Source organism: Mytilus trossulus, chromosome 1 (genome assembly GCF_036588685.1).
Source record: "Mytilus trossulus isolate FHL-02 chromosome 1, PNRI_Mtr1.1.1.hap1, whole genome shotgun sequence".
Taxonomy (NCBI): Eukaryota; Metazoa; Mollusca; class Bivalvia; order Mytilida; family Mytilidae; genus Mytilus; species Mytilus trossulus.
The window spans coordinates 41,405,889-41,419,524 of NC_086373.1; the positions used below are offsets into that span (position 1 = coordinate 41,405,889).

At 32.2% G+C, this 13,636-nt stretch overlaps 1 protein-coding gene across 1 annotated transcript; it reads left to right on the forward strand.

Moving 5' to 3' along the window:
• Nucleotides 1-379: 379 nt before the first annotated feature.
• LOC134718733 (keratin-associated protein 10-4-like) lies at nt 380-9,487 on the forward strand. Its single transcript, XM_063581457.1, has 4 exons — nt 380-527; nt 1,567-1,805; nt 2,555-2,625; nt 7,566-9,487. The coding sequence occupies exons 3-4, from the start codon at nt 2,568-2,570 to the stop codon at nt 9,485-9,487; spliced, it is 1,980 nt and encodes a 659-aa protein (XP_063437527.1). The 5' UTR covers nt 380-527; nt 1,567-1,805; nt 2,555-2,567.
• Nucleotides 9,488-13,636: the final 4,149 nt, after the last annotated feature.

The window sequence follows — 13,636 nt, forward strand, 5'->3', positions numbered from 1 at the left end:
AAGAGAGAAAATAACTCATCACTCTTTCGTTTCATGTGTAAAAAATAGTTCTGACGTTTGTCGTAGCCCCGTCCTCTTTTATGTGCATTGGCGGGTCTATATGGATATTTTTAAAATTAAAAACTCTTGATTGTTTCTCATCGTGTTGGATTAGGCTTCAGTTCAACAATTTGAACATATGTAAATAGTTAAGTATCATTTGGACTTTGAAAAACAATTTAAATAGATGTAGTACATGCTTCCAATCAAAACTATTTTACAGACGTATAAATACATCATGTAAACAGAGACATAATAATAAACAACATTTTTTTTTCTACTAAACAATTATGTATTGGTCATCCATAAAATAACAGTAACAAACCAATATATTCATCTATAAAACTGACTCTTTTTGAAGATTTAACATGTATACTATCATAATGATTGATAAACAATATACGTCAAATGCCCGGATGAACAGTGAAAACAGATATGTAAGACTTGTTATAAGTTACAAGGTTTTAAATAATATGGTTACGCAAAAGGTAAGAAAATTGTACTTATTTTTATTTTATACTACTTGTTTTTAGCTTGAGAAGAAATGCATTTAATAAATAAGTTTTAAATTTTAAAAGGTAATGATGTCTGTAAAGAAAAATATATTCAGGGAAATGTTAAAAACAGATTGAATTTTATATGATTAAAAGAGAGAAAAAATACTTCGAAGAGAGAAATAAGAACATTAGGTCAAAATGATATTTCACGAAAAAAATAATTAGAGAAGCAGCTGAAGAGGTTAATAGCCGACCGTGCGAGGGCTGCATATCCAGTCAAGGTCATGAATAACCCAATCGCCATAGAGGTTAACATTTCGAAATTGAAATAACATTATGGACATTTATATAAAAAAAAAGAAGTTGTGGTATGATTGCCAATGAGACAACTATCATCAAAAGACCAAAATGACACACATTAACAACTATAGGTCACCGTACAGCCTTCGACAATGAGCAAAGCCCATACCGCATAGTCAGCTATAAAAGGCCCCGATAAGACAATGTAAAACAATTCAAACGAGAAGACGAACGGTCTTAATTATGTAAAAAATGAACGAAAAACCAATATGTAACACATACACAAACGACAACCACTAAATTTACAGGCTCCTGGTTTGGGACAGGCATAAACATAAATAATGTGGCGGGGTTAAACATGTAAGGTTACTTTTAGGTACATTTCCGTTGGACTGTGCTATCTAATCAAAGGTATTAGAGATGTTTCCTTTGATACATACACCACCAAAACATTTTTTACTGTTAGTAATGTGTGTACATTTTTTAAACATAAAGTTTAATATATATTGAATGATTCTACTTTTTTCATATATTTGGGCAACCAAAAGTTTGTTCGCGATATATCGTTAACATACCTTACAGCTGCGCTTATAAGACCGATACATCAATACGAGAATATACAATTACAAAAAGAGTCCAAAAACGCAGTTGGTTACAGAATATAAGTGTTAATTATATTTTGAAAGCTAATTTGAGACCTAGGAACTGTATGACTGTTTTATTATTTTAGGTAAATATAAAACCACATACCATAGATTTCCGATAGAAATAAGGAGGTAGAAAAACGTATTATAGAACAAGGCATTTTTGAAATCTTGGTAACATTGGGAAACGAATGTTAGTATCTTCTAGTATGCTCCTTCATTACGATTGTATACCTCGATGAATGCTAGTTGGTTCATGCTAATATATTAAAGTTGAAAACACTGGTGAGTCAATTGAATAAGAAGACGGGGCTAAAAAAAAATTGTAAGTTCATATAGTATTTTAACATCCATGTGGTTAACTGTATCTTGTTTTGAAAGAACTGTTTTGCATATACATTTTTTTTGTAAATGTTTGTAATATATATAAAAATAAGAAATATGGTCCGAGTGCCAATGAGACAATTTTCCATATAAGTCACGATGTGTAAAAAACAAAAGATAGCTGACAACACATAGTTGAAGCTCTATATAAGAAAGTCTGAATGAGTGGGGATGGGGATGGGAAGTTTATCCTTTTTTCTGTTTATGTATTTCTATGGCCATTCGTTTCAATTCTTTATATATATTTTGTCAAATATTGTCTATTCCCTAACCCTTATCCACACCCTCAATTATCTGTTTATCGTTACAAATTATTTTCAGGGTAACACAAAAATCGTCTCCGTTGACAACAGAAAACTATTGTGTTACTAAATTAGACCCATACCGTATTTTTTAATTATTCAATTATTTTCTCTTCCTAAATGCTTAAATTTTATTTTTAATAATTTTAGGACTCCCGGAAATGAGCATGACATTTTAAGGTCGTAGGCATTTAGTTTCGTAGACTTGTTTACGTTGTTGTTGGCATGTTTAATTTCAATATTAAGCAGACGACAAAACGATAAATATAAAGAAAACCACAATTATTTCTTGTATAGTCAAACTTTTTTCTTCTTTTTAATGACACGTGTTTATACCTCATTACATGTACGTTGTTTTTGAAATGAAATTGTCATGTTTATTTCACAGGTTTCCAAATACAATGTGGCGGATTTCGACGGAATATTGGCAACTGGTGTTTCTCGTCATACAGATACTAGGTAAATTGATTTACAATTTATGGACTGAAACACTAGGTTTTAATAATTCTAATATGTTAAATATAATTCTGAAATAGATGATTACCTGTTGTAAAAACATTGACATATCGTTGTCATGTTGTCTTTTTAACTTGTAAAACTCAAACTTTCGTACATGCACATGACTGTATGTTCACACCAGCTTTTAGGGTTCATTTGTTTCATTCATGTCATTTAATAATGTTGCAGTTTCAGTAAGGATAAACAGTTTTGACATATTAATCTTATTTCAATCTATAATTATTTTGATCATTTTCTAAACATTAGATTTAGTGCCAGTTTCTTGATAGCGGAAGTGATTTCGAGCGATTTCCTTCTATATATAGTTTTATTTCATCTTTAAGAGAATAATGGAATGCTTAAATATGAAATTTAACTGCAAAAATTAAAGAGTTGGATAAAAATATACTGATTACAGAAAAGAACAATGCAAAAAATATTGTTATAAATCAAGTAAATACAGAAAAGTAATTATTTTTTAAGATAAAAAAAAAAATGAGCGAAAGAATTAAAGAATACAGATATAAAGGTCCCCTACCCATACCCATTCGTACCCTTAGTACTGAACCTTTGCTTCATCAAAAGATACAAGGACTTGAAATATAGTCTAAGAGGGGATACATTGGGGATTATTCTTTCGATTGTGTTTGGACTCTTAAAAACCCTTTTTCGTCCTGAATATGCATGAAATATTTGAATGAATCTGTTTAATGTTTTAATAAATCGCTATGATCTTCTTGGACAGTTTTATAAAGTCGCGTTTACTATCTGAATTAATAACAAAAACTAAAGATTATCGGGCAAAAAAAACAACAACAAAAACAACACATACACACAAAAAATTGACTGAATGGAATTCATTGTTTACAAATCATGCGTTTAAGATAGAGTTAAAGGGAAAATTCACGATTTTTAACTTATGATTTAAATATTTTCATTATGACATAATATATATATTCACAAAGTTTTATCGCTATATGTGCATTAATAAAGGAGAAATTCAATAATTAATGAAAAAAATATCAACTACTTCCTGTAGGTCGTGACGTTTTCTCCTGATTTTTGCATGCCGGGATTTAAAATACAATCATTAAAAGTCTTGGTTTTTAATCATATTTTAACGTAATCGTAAGCGCGCCGATGACTTATGCTTTATCTAATAACCAAACGATAATAAGAAGATAAAACGCACAGACGTTCAATTGTACTCATTCGTGATATAAATTTTCTATGTTAAACGTATATATTCGAATAGTTTTGGTAGACAACACAAAAAGTTATAAATTTATTTTTAATAAATGCATTTTCGGACTGATAAGGTGAACAAATTAAAGTACAATAATCTGTAAAGACAATATGTTGGTTTACTCTTATTGACCTTTTACTATCTCTGCTATGACTAGGTTTATACGATGTGTGTTTTCACGGTTCTGTGGTAATATTCGTAGATGGCTTGTTGAAAGGTAAATTGTTATTTGCACTTCGGTATTTAACCACGCCTCTAGGGCACACCTTGCCAGGTGTGACTGTCTATTCGGATCAGTGGGAGCATTTAATACACACATTAAAAATACATATTCAAGTTGGTGACAAATAAAAATTGGTCGCCATGGAATTATTTAATTATATTTGGTGCTATCATTTATTTGAATTCAAATAAGTTAATTTACTAAGAAATACACAATTTTCGATAAAAGACGGGAAACTTAATTCATATGTCAGAATGAAATGATATACAAGTCTTGTCCTTGATTTATGTCTCATAAAAAAGGGGGGACTTAGAAATTAGAAATAGCATTACTAAATCATTTTTATTTGTCTTTATTAGGCGAAAAAATGTACGAGAACACTTACATTTAAACTTTTGAAAGCCATGTATTAATTAATATCTGAAACTATCTGAAGATAACTCTACCGAAGCGGAATATAATATGTACGAATAAAGAAAAAATACTTTTGTACTTAAGAGGTTTAAAAAGTTGACTGGAAATTTAAGGATCTTCATGGAATGGAATAGAAAAATTACGAATAGATATTCTTTTCAAGTGTAAAAAAACGTCAACCAAATTTATTCATAATCGGGACCGTCCTTATTAAAATCTGAGACTACTATAATAATCGTCGTCTCCCAACGTATATATATACTTAAATAACTATTTGACAAACGATGTTTAAAATTAAAAGACAACGAATTTAATGTTATCTTTCCCTACTTTTGAATGTTATTATAAGTCTGTTCAACTTGCAAGAATACCCCTAAAGCGGACAAATATCCGACAAGCAGTTTATTCTTTAATTTGCTGTCATTGAATATCAAGAAAGAAAATAAATCCCGAAATTGATACTCAATAGTTTTCCTAGAAAATATTCACATCCCTTTTGGGATTATTAGTGTACGTCCAGTTGCATATATTTTACATGAATGTTGGAACAATTATGATGACGAATTTAGTCCTTTATTCGAGAACAATCTAATTGATATATAAATCTGTGAGTTTACTATGTTCTTAACTTCGATGAACCAAAGCAAGTTATAAATTGACCTGTATTTAAATCAAATTGTTTCTTTTTTTTCTTCTTCTTCTTTTTGTATACAATAGTCTATCAAATTCGTTGATTACATACTGTTGGCATACGTGGACTAGTCTATTTACAAAACTTTTACCACAATTTACACAACATGTTATTTCTTTCTAATGTTCAATGTATACATGTATACATATTTTAAATTGCGCTACTGACTATAGTTCCGTAACTTTCTACCCAGGCGTATGTATACACGAATCGTCGACAAGTGCGCACATTTTTTTAAATCAATAATTCTGGTATGTTCCAATTTGTCCTAAACTATTGCCCACTAGTATATATAACATTTTCCCAAATTAATCCTTGGAAAAATATGTAAATAGATTTGTATTTCTTCAAATATTTTTTTTTGTATTATTTTTTTTTTATAAATAATATTCTTTACACCAGAAATGTTGCGTATGAGTTCAGTTATGACTAGTATATTAAATCACTTTCGGAAACGCAAGACAAAAATGTATATTATACATGCACCTGATAGTTCAAAATGGAAAGTTATAAGTTACGGTCGTGTACACTGATCAATACCTACAGAGGTGAAACGATGCATGAACTTGCAAGCCCGCCGGACAGGAAATCGATTGAATACCTGCACGTGTCACCTTTCACCCCTTCCAATACCTTTGGGAGTAATACCTTTAGCCACACTTGTGATCAGATGAGGGAAGATCCGAATTTATTTAAATAAAGTTTATTACTTTAAAGAATTATGAACGAATTCGATTATCGAAAACAATTTCCACGGAACACTTATTTATGATTTGAACTTTGACTTTTTAACTAATTACAATATTATCATTTTAAAAATAACAGACTATATGGTTATTTAAAAAAAATAAGACCATTTTCCGTATCAAGTTAGTCAGTCAGATAAAACAACCGTACGATTGACAAAATATCGACACGCAATTACGACTACATCGTTTACTGTAGTTTTGTTCCTTTGTGGTTTATAGACATATCGGGATTTGTTATCGGAGAAGGTGACAAGATGGCGGAGCGCAGAGAACTGATACTTAAAATTAAAAATCGATGGTGATCTCTTATTTAGCGGAATACAACTTTAATATCTATAAATTTGAGCATTTTTATACAGAATGGACATAATATCAATTTTTGATTTTTTTGCGAAGTTTCCCTTTAAGGATTATCATTTTTTTTTAAATCTAAATCAGAATCTGAAAAAGTTTTGTTTACATAAAATAGAGTTGTTCTCTCTATTCATGATAGATTTGTTAATTTTATTAGTATTTGTATTAAAATGAGAGTTATTGTTTTATCTTTGAAGGATAAAGACCCGAGGTCCATGCCACCGCTATGAGCTTCAAAATAAATATTAAACGTCACATGCAAAATAATACAAAATGGCTCGGTAAAGTTAGACTTCGACCGTTTTAAAAAAAACTCCTAGACTAATGCCTGTTATAATATAACAATGTTTCACATCTCTGCAATATGATAAAAAAAATGTTTTTGTTGGTTTTTCATTTTCAATCAATATCAATGCCATACCATGATATGTAGTTTCTTAGATGTCTTTGTTATTTAACTTATTGGCTTGCTGTCTCATTGACGATTCCCCCCACGTTATCTCATTTATATTCATTCTTAGTGACTTTTGAAATCTTTTCATTGCCGAATAATCCTCGTTAAATAATGAAATAATAAGAGGTCAATGGACATGCAATCTAAAACTTGATACAAAAGAGACCAGCATGATAAATTGCATAGACCTGTCTATTGTTGAAGGCTGTATGTTGACCTCTGTAGATGTCTTGTGAAGATTTTGTGTGTAGTTCAGTTCTTTCTCGATCACTTTTAGCTCGATTCTCCCTTTATTTCGAAGAAAACGCACCTGTCACAACTTCCGTGTTGACAGGCTAGTGATACAATAGTTGAGGTACTAGGACTACTCGGCCACCGAGCACACCCTCCCCATCAAATTGTTTTTGCATCCGTATATATATCTTTTCCCTCTTTTCGATAAGAGGCGGTTCTAAGATTCAAGCTTAAGATTACTGTATCATTTCTGTGGATCTTTACTTAATATATTCGTTGTATTTGCATTTGACAATCGCTTCGTTTGATAACAACTATTTGTCAATTATTTTTTTTATTAAAATACACAAAGACTTATATAGTGACACATTGATAAAAATCGTAGATTAAAAAAATAAGAAGATAGCCAATGAGCCAACTCTTTAACAGACATAATAACAAAGTTAACAACTATGGGTCGCCGTATTACCTTCAACAATAAGCAAAACACATACAGCTATTATAACAATGGCTAATTTTTTTTCCATTTGGTGTAGTTTCAGGTTGTGTTGTCGAAGGACAATCTGCAGACGTTAACAAACCTGGAGTATGTCCCGAATCTTTAGAACCAACTAGTGAGTTTTGTGTTATTGAATGCAATAAAGACAGTGAGTGTCCAGGAGACCACAAATGTTGTCAATTGTTGTCATGTGGATCGATATGTACGTCACCCATATTTAAAACAACATCGTCAAATGAATCTGCAAGTAATCCGACATCTACCGAAGCTACCGATTGTAAAAACGAATGCGACACTAGTAGTGAATGTGCATCAATGTCGCTCTGCGTGAGACAAGGTTGTAAAAGAGTTTGTAAATCATTCAGCAGTAGGAAGGCAACGTCAGTACCAACGAAACCTGTTGTGACGTCAATTTTAAGAAGAGTAAGAAATTGTACGGATCAGTGTCTAAGAAATATTCACTGTGAAAAAGGGTTCGAATGTGTTTCAAAAGGATGTAGGAATGTTTGTGAACAGACAAGCATGACCAAAACAATTCAAATATCAAATACTAAGTCTACAACTGAAGACTGTAACGATAGATGTCTGAGTGATGTTCATTGCCCCCACAAACACACTTGCATTCAAGAAGGCTGTCGCAAAGTTTGTAGTGTTAAAACTGCACTAGTTCTTAATAATACAGAAAAGCAACCTGTAAGTCAGTTAGAAACGACAAAAGAAACCAAAAGTCGCTGCATTCGCTCGTGCTTTAAAGATGCTGACTGCCTTACGGGATCAAAATGTTATCAACAAGGGTGTAATACATTCTGTGGACACCAAAGAACGAGTCCTTGGACTAACGCTGACGCCTCAAGGAGTACTTCTTCAGCATTTAGTGAACAACCTTGGTTGAGTACGTCTTTGTCAGCTGGTTTTCAGGAAAAGCCAAAGTCTTCATTACTACCCAATGCTTGTCGTCTTGACTGTACGTATGATAGTGATTGCAGTCAGGGTTTGTACTGTAGGCGACGTAGCTGTAATCGATTATGCGAACCCGATGTAGACAGACAACTTTCAAAGCATACTATTATCCAAATACCCACCAATGTTCGATCCGATAGTACGTGCAAGGATGAATGCAATTTAGATGTAGACTGCAGTGCTGGGTTCGTTTGTAGACAGTTAGGATGTCGCAAAATTTGTAAGCAAGATGACTCAAGTACGAGAAAAATTATCAAGACGGATTCGCGCTTAACACTATGTCAAAATCAGTGTAACAGCGATTCAGATTGTTCATTTGGAATGGCGTGTCTTAAAAATGGATGTCAAAATGAATGTATTGAAAGATTTATAACAACTACTAATACCCCATTAGACTGTGTAAATGAATGTTTAAGCGATAGAGACTGTAACTTTGGGAATATTTGTATCAAGAATGGATGCAAAAACATTTGCCAAATTGCTCAATCATCGCAAAATGTACAAACAAGTCGCATAACTGGAAACAATAATTGTAATACTGAATGCGAAAGACATTCGGACTGTTCGTTAGGTCGAAACTGTGTGATAGACGGTTGCAGTAAAGTTTGTAGAGGTGATAGTCGTATATTGAACGAACATACAAACAGATCTCCGTCTAGTTCTGATTCGTGCACAGATATATGCACACGTGATAGTGATTGTAGCACAAATTCTTTCTGCACGCACAGAGGATGCAGACTAGTGTGCATTTCAAGAGAGAATTTTATGTCGCTCGCTCATCAGTCTCCATTGATTCGTACTGACAACCTTAGTCGAAGAGAACATATTCATGACAATATTCCTGCAGAAATATCAAACATTTTGGAAACGAGGCAAACAGGAACACGCTGTTTAAATGAATGCTTCCGTAATTCACAATGTCCGCGCCATAGCACGTGTGTTCAAAATGGCTGCAACAGGTCATGTGAAGATCAAACATTAGGTCGATTCAACGGATGACCCAAATATTGTAATATGTCAATTATGAAATGTTAATGTCAATTTATTTATTTGCTTATTTGTAATGTTATTATTTAAATAAACATGTGATACTATATTATTCTGTTTAAATATATGGATACTAATATCAATATGAATAAAAATATTATCGAGAATTAGAGAATTAGACAGGTATGAAAAATTTGTCACTAAGGAGAACAAACATTTATCTTAGGGCCAATATTTGCTATATATATGCATTTTTTTTACAAAATTAAGTTCAAACTCAGCGAGACAAAACAACCGTACACATTAGTGGCTGTTCTGTTTGTGTTATTTATCTACTAGTGCATTCCTTATGACTTTAAGTCGATACCTTTGCTGATAGCCCTTCCGTAAAAGTACACTTGTGTTATTTAATAATAATTAAAACCCAATTATTCAGAGAACAAAATAACAGGCAAAAATATAACGAAATATTTAACATTTTAGTAGTTTCTCATCAATAATTTATAAAATTGATGTTGAAAGACATTCAATTGTTCTCTGAACAATTGGTTTTTATTTTCTATTGGGATTTTTTAACATTCAGATTAATAACATTTAAAGTTGAAAGTGTTAAGGTGGTACCCAACACCTTGACTAAATTAATTTGGCTCGTTTAATTTCATAATTTTTTTACAAAATATTTACTTTGACCCTTTGACAAAAATATAAAAGTTTCAAAAAATTTGAACCAACCATTTCATCAGAATAGTATAGGGGCAAAATATTTCGCCGAAGAACATGTTACCTTTTTATCCCTAAGAGAGCTGATGGAAAGTTTTTTTCAGGGCAGAGAGTGTGGCATTCGACACAGACATTGATTCGAGTTTTATAACATCTCAATTCCGTAGAAACTACCAGAAGATTTCATAAGTAAGGTTCCACTGACTGCTTAAGAGGGGACCCGCTCCGGTCATGCTTCAGTGATTTACTATATAATCAACAAAAAAAATCCAAGAAAAGGGGGTCGCCTTTGTACTTGTTTCTATCCAAGACAAAGATCACTACATGTATCAGCGTCTCTTCCCAAGGATCATATTAGAACAAGTGCATGCGTCCTATTCTGACCGGACGTAACAGCTTGTGTATTTATACATCCAGAACATTAATTTTACTTATTGTATCGTGTGCATTACAGGATCGTGTTAAAAATTATTATTTTAACATATTACGGATATGGTATATTTGATTTATTGCTTAAAAGTGTAATGAAAACCCAAAATGCACGATTCTAACATGTCCATGTACATTTCTCCAATCCAATTCTACAAAAGATATATAACAATGCCATGCAAACTGTATGTGCTCGGTATGATGTGAAGTTTAAAATATGATATCTGTCAAATTTAGTCTTTGACCCGGATTTCGAGGGTTCGCTGAACATTAAAATGGGGAACATAAAGCAGAGAATCGTGTCTTCTAACAATATATTTTGTTCATAGCTATTTTTCCCTTTTGGGGGAGAAATACGCATAGCAGACAGAAAAATATCAACACGTATATGCATTTCTGGAATAGCTTTTCTTCCGCAAGCTTGCAGGGGCATTCGAAAAAAAATATTTCGATGTTAAATTAATCCGGGAAAATCTTGGCCAACAAATATAACAGGTCAATTAATAATAAGATGTGGTATGATTGACAATAAGATAAATCTCCACAAGAGAGCAAAATGACACAGAAATTAACAACTAAAGGTGAAAGTACGGTCTTCAACAATAAACAAAGCCCATACCGCATAGTCAGCTATAAAAGACCCCGAAAAAACAAATTGAAATTATTCAATCGAGAAGGCTAACGGCCTACAAAATAATGAATGATGAGCAAATATGTTACACAGCAACAAACGACAACCACTGAATTACAGGCTCCTGACCTGGGACAGGCACATACATACATAATGTGGCGGGGTTAAACATGTTAGTGGGATCCCAACCCTCCCCTAATCTGAAACAGTGAACTAACAGTACATGAGAACGAACAATAGAAATCAGTTAAATATGCTAATCTTATCAGATGGATACAAATAGAAAAAGTATAACAAAATCATAGAGTAATCGTGACCGGGTCCTTGTACATCCGAACAACAAAACGACACTAATTACAGATATAAGAGTACTCGCAGGTACTGACAGCTAGTTCAAAGCCAATAACAACTCATAAAAAATGCATCTAAGACTAAATGTCTTTTGCAGAATATTAAAAAAGAAATGTACAAGAATCATGCTTTGAGGGTCATTCATTTCGCTTGTAAAGTATCAATCAAAGATTTAATACAAGTAAAATGCATGTTAAAAAAATAATTCTAACCACATTCCTGGGAAACACATGGTACAGTAAGGACCCTCCAAAACACGATATAGTACGTAAATATTAATATCTTTCTCAAATATGAGAAAAAGAACTTAATTTTATTTTATGCATTTAAAAAGTTTTTACAAAGATATTGCTGTATACTTAAACAAATCAAAACCAAATAGTAAACTTATGAACATGTTAACAAAGTCATTCTTAATTTTATGATAAATAAACTTCTTGAAACTGTGTGACGACAGAAAAGAGAAGGGATATAATTTTTAAAAATAATAATTTAAGCGAAATGACGCAAGGACTGAAGAAAATGATTTGTGAAATAAAGATTGTTCATAAAAATATCAAAATTTTAGAATATGTAGAAAACGAATCTGTGAATAATCACATGAATTGAAAAAAAATTCTTTTTAATTTTGTTTGTTGAAAAAATATAAAATGCTTTTTCAAACCCCACGGTTGACTTTCCATACTATAGATATATTTACTTTGTTAAGCTTTGAAAATCGAATATATAATTGTATCCATCGCTAACACTCATCATCAAATTCAAATCTACCGGACCAGGCCTTATAGAATATCCTACAAATCTGACATGGCTTAAAATAAGAAGATGAAGTATGAGTGCAAATGAGACAACTCTCCATCCAAGTCACAATTTATGAAAGTAAACCATGTTAGGTCAAAGTACGATCTTCAACACGGAGCCTTGTCTCACATCGAACAGCAAGCTATAAGGGGCACCGAAAATTACTAGTGTAAAACCATTCAAACGGGAAAGCCAAAGGTCCAATCTATATAAAATACGACAACCGACAAACACTTATGAACTACATCATCACACGACAATTACTGAAGATGTTCATTAGTTGTCGTTGCATGAATTATTTCTTAAATTGATCATACCTGTAGGTATACTTCAGTCATCTTCTGCTATATGTCAGATGATTTGATTGGTTATCTATATCAACTAAGACGTCATCTATTGCTCTATCAATAAATATGAGAATAAGAAGATGTGGAATTATTGCCAATGAGACAACTCTCCACCAGAGACCAAAATGACATATACATATAAGTTAACAACAACAGGTCACTGTACGTCCTTCAACAATTAGCAAAACCCATGCCAGCCAACATAGTCAGCTATAAAAAGCAACGAAATGACAAAGTAAAACAATTAGGGCGCACGTTCCATATCAGGAAAGTCGCCTCCCAACAAAACATCAATATAATAATAATAAAAGTAAAACAATTCAAGCGAGAAAAAAACTAACTGCCTGAAACATGCACAAAATAATGAACGAAATACAAACATGTAAATAATAAACAAATGCAGTGTACACGTGTATTTTTATGGTTCGCCTCATTATAATCTTGTAAACAAGTACAACGCTATGTTTTAGATTCTCTAACACTTGATTTCGAGGCGCACTACTTTCAATAACTTAATATAGGGTAAGCACATCAGTATTGTATAAAGCAACCAAAAGTCAAATTGATGTCAACATACGGGCTTTTACATTACATTAGTTAGTAGTGAACTGCAATATTTAAAAGCAGTAGTATTTTTTACATATTTTTCTCTCAATTTATAAATATATTGCAGTATAATATATAAAAAAGAGGATGTGGTATGATTGCCAATGAGACAACTATCCACAAAAGACCAAAACGACACAAACATCTACAACTATAGGTCACCGTACGGCCTTCAACAATGAGCAAAGCCCATACCGCATAGTCAGCTATAGAAGGCTCCGATAAGACAATGTAAAACAATTCAAACGAGAAAACTAACCGCCTTATTTATGTAAA

Excerpts from the sequence above, each read along its gene's own strand:
- LOC134718733 (XM_063581457.1), top strand. The coding sequence starts at position 2,568 with ATGTGGCGGATTTCGACGGAATATTGGCAACTGGTGTTTCTCGTCATA. Across the intron at positions 2,626-7,565 it reads TCTCGTCATACAGATACTAG|TTTCAGGTTGTGTTGTCGAA; the intron begins GTAAATTGATTT and ends CATTTGGTGTAG.